Here is a 7821-nt window from a genome sequence, read left to right as displayed (position 1 = left end):
TGTATAACACGAGAAGAAGAATTATTCTTTTCCTCTGAGATTTGTTATCGGCTTATCGATGTGACAATATCAAAAATTCTTTCTGTGTGCACAAGTAAACAAGTTAGGTCTAGAAACAACGAGCAATGAAGTAGTCAGAAGCGAGTCTCGCAGATTTCTGTCAAGTCCGAAGAGCTAGATAGAGTGCTTTATTAAGCTTTTCCAAGCAAAAAAAGTGAATATCACAAAAAATAATTGTTACTTTTTTCTCGAAAATTCTTTTAAGCTTCTGTCTGGTCAAGCGCTGAAATTCTATTGTAATATTACATGACCCAGATAGGATTTCCTATTTAACAACGAAAAACCTTTCGATCTTTTTCAGGCAAATGAAAGCGATGCCCGAGTTGTGGACGAGGGGTTGAATAAAAAGCTTCTAAGTGGGCTTCTAATCCTACGCGTGAGATTCACTTTTAGTCATCGGCTAGACTGGATCGACTAAGATCATTGTAAAAAGCCCTGATTGGAACGTTCCAAACAAAGCTTTGCAGTAAACATGAAAATCTCTGTGGTGTTATGTAATGTATGGAAGTAACCATCGAAGAATCTAAAATACATGTTTTTTATAAGAACAAGCTATATAAGAACATTAGGCTTCAAAGGCCAAATTATTAAGAACAAGTTAAGAACATTTTAAGGCTTTTTACCTTAGAACACCCAATTTTTTCAGAAAATGGACAAAGATACTAAAAAATTGCTTAAAATAAAAACATGTTAAGAACATTTTTAGGCGTAAAACTCAAAAAGTTAAGAACATCCTTAGGCTTCAAAAATTTTGGATGTTCTTATAAAAAAAACGTGTATAGCAAGAAGAGGTCTATATTTTGAACAATGGTAAAGTCAAAATTGCATTTTCAAACCGTATTTCATTCGCCGCCAGTCAACCGCAATGTTCTAAAAAGCAAAAATCGAGTTTCATGTGCATATCATGGTTTCATGTTTATATTATATAAAAAGAAGGTATAAAAATGTCAATGAAAAGTGCTACTGTAGAATTACCTGATGGTGGAAATAAAATATCAGGCACACCGAATTTCAGGTATTGTACAATCTACCTGAAAGGTCCGTACATAGGAAGGGTTGAATGGGACAATAAAACGACGCGAAAATGTTTCTACAAGTAATAGAGCCAAACATCAAATATTGAAATCTGTCTAATCCGGGCTTAAAGGGGATAAGAATTTTCTTCGACTTACAGCTGCTTAGAGTATTTTGTGAGGAGCATCGTTTTCTTCAACCTATACTGTACGTAACGACACTTTTCTACGCAGTAACGGGATGGAAAAGTCCCCGCTTTTAGTGAGGTACTCACTACGTTTTCTTTGAGGTACACGCTTTTTTTATATAAGAATACACTTTATAAGAATATCCATGATGAAAATGGCCAAAAAATTAAGAATAATGCTAAGAATATCACCATCATGGAATTTTGCTACTCAAGCTAAGAATGCCATTTTAAAAGCATTTTCAATTATAAATTGTGAATTACCCCCATATAAGGCTCACTCCTTTCACAAAAATATCATTTTATGCTTGAGACATATGTACTAAAAATGTTAAATCTAGTCTGAATTAGGATCCTAACTTAAGAAAGCTGTAAGAATATTTTAGGATGATTTTCCCAAAAAAGTTAAGAATATCCATGATGAAATGGATTTACACCATTTATATAAAAAAACAAGTGATACTTTTATGGACCTACCATATCTACGTGAGCATGACCGTTGAACAATCATTCAGAACAAATAGTGACGATTTATTAAAATTAGTCGTTTGTTTCTTATAAAAAAAACGTTTAGAAACCAAAATTTCATGCTCTTGAAATAATTCTTTCATATTCAAGACTTCGTGAGCATAAAAAGACATCTATCTCATCAAAAAATTGAGTAATTTGGCTAAGAACATCGATGTATGCTTATTAATAGTGATTCCTATGGATAAAGATGCGTTTTTTGAGCTGAAATTTTTTTTACAAAAATCTGCTTGACCAATCTTTTACCTACTTTCATGCAAAAAATCACAAAAATTTAATGATCCAATTTTTCACAAAGTCCAAAAAACCCGTTTTTTAGCCTTTTTTTTGGCCCAAATTTGCCCCCAAATTTTTTTTTTCGAAAATCGGGCTCCGTCACATTTTGGCCACCACCATTTTGCACCTTTGTACCAAAAATCAAACGATTCCTATGATTCAATCTCGAGAAATGCTGGGGGGTAGGTCCAAAAAGCGTGTAGAATTTTCTCGAAACTTTTAATGTTCGTAATGTTTAGGGGCGAGATGGAGTTTTTACAAGCTCTTATTTGATTTGGTTGATCTTTAACCAGTAATAAAACTATTTTGTTACTTTATTTAAAGAACGCATCATTCTTATTACTTCAGATGACCAATTATTAAAGCATGTTATAAAAACTCCATCTCATCTAAATGTTTATGACTGGATGAAGGACAATTTATCATATGGAGTTTTAGAAAAAATCATCATTTTCATCATCAAAAATACAAATTATTACATCTATGGTTTGATACGTCCATATAAATTTCTAAAAAGCCCTATAATATAATGCTTTCAAAAACTATATAAAAATCTACGGTAATTCCAAAAAAGTGAGCGCTTATGTATATGCATGTATAGGTACTCTAAACGATAAAAGTTATACAATTTGTGATATAGAAACTATTGAAAAACTATTGATAGAAAAGAAGACTTTTTTTGGAAAAAATAGAAGGTTCATTTTGCACTCATTGAACTTACTCTTAGGTTCCAAATAAACGCCCCCCCCCCCCACTTGTAAAATTTTCGAAAATTTTCCAACCCTCCGAACTTTATTAGCACCCCCCCCCCCCCCCCGTTTATTAACTTTTAAGAATATTTTCATCTGCCAAAGAGAAGGCCCCTTGTTTTACTCTAGATACCTGATTTTAGCCTATATTTACCTTATTTTTGGGTTTTCAGAAGGACAATTTCCAACCCCCCGGCAATTTGGTCCCCCCCGTTTATAAAAATCTAAAAAATTTTCCAACACCCCCGTTTATTTGAAACCCCCCCTGTTTACTCTTGCTTGCTGAGAACCTGCGAGAATGATTTCGGATGCTTGAGAAGAACACAGTCAAAAATAAAGGGGGGTTTTGAGGTTACCTCATTCTAAAGCTTATAAATCAATACCTACTGAAGCAAAATTGCTCAAAATTTAAATATGCCTCAAGTAGGCCTCATTCTAAGCAAAAACTAATTTGGATTTCTTATAAGCTGTATTTTTTGGGCTAAATTGAGGTTACCAATTCACAATTTTCATAAACCCCTTTATCATTTAATTGGCTTCAAAAAAAGTGGATATTTTGTTGGCAATTGGTTTGATAAAGGTAATAGAAGCTAAATTCATCATGAAAATTATGACTGATAAACAAAAAGGTTGTATATTTAAGGTTACTCTTGTAGAAAAGCACCATTTTCACTGTAATCCTGTGTTAAGCTAAAGCTAATAAGGCTATTAATCAAAGATCAATATTATTTGTTTTGCATGACTATAACATCAAATCATAAACTAAATCACATCTCAAGATGGATTATTAGAAGTAGAAGAAATCAGAATCTTTAAAATTCAAATTTTGATGGGTTTTTGAGGTTACTACAATCCACCGAAAAGTAACCTCAAAAATCACACCAAATCTTCAATATTTGTCGCACTTTTTTTGACCAAGTGTTGCCATGTCAGTAAAGAGTATGCTCTCAAGTTTTTAGAGGTTAAAATAGTTTTTACTAAAAGATGTGGTGTTTCAAAGGTTACCCTATAAAAATGATGGTAACCTCAAAAATACCCCATAAAATCTTCCGAAAAATTTATGACAATACCGTGCTAAGACATCGACCCTGGGTGTAAAATTTCAAAGCCTGAAAATGATTATTTATGATTTTATTCTAAATTTACCAAAAAGAGCATTTTTTTGACTTTCCAAAAATGTCACACAATTTTTGACTGTGTTCAGAATGAAGATTAAACATTGGACATGAAAACCGCAAGGAGTAAACTTATACATACTATAGAAAACCATAGTTCGCTAAGAATCCAAACAAAGAAAAAAATTAATTAACTCATCAAGAGGGGGTTTATCTAAAGAAGCCTGCATTACTAAAAATAGACAAAAAAGAACGACAAATTTCATAAAAAACGACATATTTCGCTGTCCACAACCCCGAGCGAAAGTAACTGTACCACCCCTACCGATTCATTCCTCTTCGTTGATCACGGGAATTAACTACATGTGGTTTAAAAGAACGACAAGTTACGCATGCGTGTTACAATGCAGGATTATTTAGAGGAACAGACTGCAAGGCTCATGGATCATTTTCTCATATAATCCGACTTCCCACCAGTCTTCTGTTCCAATCTGATATCTTTGATTACGATATCATGAGACAATGCTTTACACATATCATAAACGGTCAAAGCTGCAACAGAGACTGCTGTCAATGCTTCCATTTCAACTCCTGTTTTATCACCAGCTATGGTCACCGCACGGATACGCAACCCACACTCTCCTTCAACATCAATATCAATATTGACAGAACTTAAAGCAATGTTATGACATAGCGGAATCGTTTGATCAGTTCTTTTGGCAGCCATTATGCCTGCGACCTTAGCAACAGTAATCACGTCTCCTTTCTTAATAGAATTTTCTTTGATCAGTTGTATAATTTCAGTATTGAGTTGTACTACACCTGATGCAATTGCTGTTCGTTTAGTGACCGTCTTTGAACCGACATCCACCATTTTAAGCTTACCATCGTCACCAACGTGGGTCAGTTTCGAGTTCTGGGTACAGTAAGATCTCAGTTGCGCCACGCTCAAATTATTTCTTCCAAACAAAAGTGCATTCAACTTATAATCTAGTTCTCGTCTTTTATTGAGTTGAGGAGATAATAAAGTTGACCCCAAATAAATTCCACTTTCATTTCGAATTTTCACTGAAATGGAAACGGGTGTGAGTAGTTCCATTTCTTAATAACTCGACATAACTCGGCATAACTCGAATATTAGCCTCCAATTAATATCATTGACCGGTTTTTAGTCTTAGCAATTTCGAACATGCCTACATAACAAAAGAAAATATGTTTTTTAAACTTTTCATCCGTTTTTTCATTACGCTTTCCAGATAAAAGGTGCTTGTAGCTTCTAATGTTGTTGAAAACAGTTGAAAAAAGCGTACGAAGTTATAAGATCGAGAATGTTTGAGACCTCGTACTAAATATTTCTTTATTCCTTGACTCCAGGAAGGGTTAAAATAATTTCCATGTTAGTTCTTAATATTATCAGAGCTTCTAAAGGGCTACTTAGACTACACAATATATTGACGAACAATATTCGACAATATGGTTTGCGGACCGTAATGTACGAAGTAAACAACTGGTACTCTATTATAAAAAGGAATTTTTTTTCGGTAAACAATCCCCCTATATTGTTAGAATATTGCAAATCAAGCTGACAATATATTGCGGACACCTTTTCAATATATTGCCAGCACTCAGCAATATATCGACAATATATTGCCCGACAATATATTGTGTAGTGTATGTAGCCCTTATAACTTTGAGGACCCTTTCAGAATTCTAAAATTTTAACTTCTATGGTAAGTAAGCTTCAATATGCTCATAATATCAGGAGACAATGAAGAGCTTGTACAACTTGCCTCAAATCCCTAAAAATCTCACGAAGATTCATAAAATAGAACTAAAAAAAAACAAGCTAAATCCTAAGGGAAATTTGTTATTTCGACCCCATGAAAATTTCAAAAAGCTCAAGAACTATTCAAAACGACTCCAAGTCATGTCTATGATGAAAGAGCATCCTGAGAGCTATTGTCCAATGAAATGACTCTATTTAGATCACGTGGAGACGAAATGTTTATGAAACAAAGGAAATTCATACCGGCATGCTGTTTTTTCTTCTTTTTGACGGCACCGGATATAATTTGCGTGAGTTCTTCTTCGGATGCCCCTGATCGCATCATGTCGCGCAATGATATCTCATTTGGACCAAATAAACAGGCCTGGAAGGGTAGAAAAAAAAGAGATTATACATTCTGATGTTTCTGTTGATAGTCAAACGTGCGCAACGCATTTGGCTGTACTTCAGTAGTTCATAGTGTCCTCCTGGGTTGGTTACTAAAAATTACTTAAAATCCAAATTTTTCTCTTTTTTATCCCCCACCATATTCAAAAAGAATATTCTTTTTTACTTTCCCCCAGTTATTTGACGATTTTGCGGTCCCCCCATATGGTTAACATAAAAATGCCTTAAATCAAGTTTAAAGTTTTGGAAAGCTTGAAATTATAGCCTTGAAACTGCTTGAAAATGAAGTCTTATTAAAAAATTGGTTTGCTGATTTTATTGTTTAAACAGGTCTAATAAGTTTGGTCCGATGACCTTTATGTTCTAATTTATCTTAAGGGCTACATACACTACACAATATATTGTCAGGCAATATATTGATGATATATTGCTGAATGTCGACAATATATTGAAAAGGTGTCCGCAATATATTGTCAGCTCGATTTGCAATATTCCAACAATAAAGGGGGATTGTTTACAGAAAGAAAATTCCTTTTTATAATAGAGTACCAGTTGTTTACTTCGTACATTACGGTCCGCAAACCATATTGTCGAATATTGTTCGTCAATATATTGTGTAGTCTAAGTAGCCCTTTACAATGAACTTTCTATCGTTTTCTTCTTCATAACAGTTGAAAAAACTTGTGGTGAATATCTCGAGCTTGGATAATAATCAGGCGAAAAGATTTACAAGTTTTGCAACAAGGCCTGCCATGAAGGGAAGCTACAGAAAAAATTATCTCGAACCATCTGATTATCTCTTTAGCGCAATATCTTTTTTTGATTCGTGTTTGTATTTTCACAAGAACTTATCCTTAAAAAATAAAATCGTATCAAAGATATTCCTTCATTAATCAAAATCATTTGAGAACATTTATTTTCAAGAAAATTACTCAAAATAGTCAAATTACTAGGAGCATTGTTGGTCAATTAAGAGAAACCATGGTTTCACCATCTCATTGACCAACAAGAAACTTGTTGTAAATGAAGATCTTAGATCATCCAAGCTTGTCACGCGTGGATACTAAAGTAAAGGGGGCGCTAAAATACCAAGATATACAAGAGCCTGTATATTTACTTATTAATTTCGCCTAGCGAAAGTATTACGATAGCCTTTCGCGGCGGCGGCGGTGTAATAAAAAAATTAGAAAACGAAAGTACTCGATACGGTGGACAAACTCACTAAATTTAATTTACAAATTACACGCTCGTATAACCACGGACGATTTTTGCGGGTTTTCTTTGGATTACGTCATATATCTTTGTGTCTTTAGCTTTCACAGTTTAGATTTTTTCTTTATTTTCTTATAAGCATATACTTTATAAGAATCAAATCAATAACTCTTGATAAACGGTGAAATACCCTTTGGTTATACTTCTTACAAGGTAAACAAGGGATGGCGCACAATATGAGCATATTTATTTTTCTTATAAGCATATACTTTATAAGAATCAAAGCAATAACTCTTGATAGATGGTGATATACCTTTCGGTAATTAGTTCTAACAAAGTTAACAAGGGATGGCGCACAATATTAGCATATTTATTTTTCTTATAAGGATATACTTTATAAGAATCAAATCAATAACACTTGATAGACTGTGATATACCTTTCGGTAATTAGTTCTTACAAAGTAAACAAGGGATGGCGCACAATATGAGCATATTTATTTTTCTTAT

At 33.6% G+C, this 7821-nt stretch overlaps 1 protein-coding gene across 1 annotated transcript in view; it reads right to left on the bottom strand.

Moving 5' to 3' along the window:
• Positions 1-4031: 4031 nt before the first annotated feature.
• Positions 4032-7821, bottom strand: part of LOC136803342 (molybdenum cofactor biosynthesis protein 1-like) — a gene marked incomplete in the record, with an annotated part of 17854 nt that continues 14064 nt past the window's right edge. The window contains 2 exon segments of the mRNA XM_067060056.1: positions 4032-4997; positions 5959-6079. Coding sequence (XP_066916157.1) covers positions 4375-4997; positions 5959-6079 — 744 coding nt within the window.

The sequence above is a fragment of the Clytia hemisphaerica genome, unplaced genomic scaffold, assembly GCF_902728285.1.
Source record: "Clytia hemisphaerica strain Z4C2 unplaced genomic scaffold, Clytia hemisphaerica genome assembly, whole genome shotgun sequence".
Classification (NCBI taxonomy): domain Eukaryota; kingdom Metazoa; phylum Cnidaria; class Hydrozoa; order Leptothecata; family Clytiidae; genus Clytia; species Clytia hemisphaerica.
Note: the sequence above shows the minus strand (reverse complement) of the source record. Positions and strands in the feature narration are given on the sequence as shown.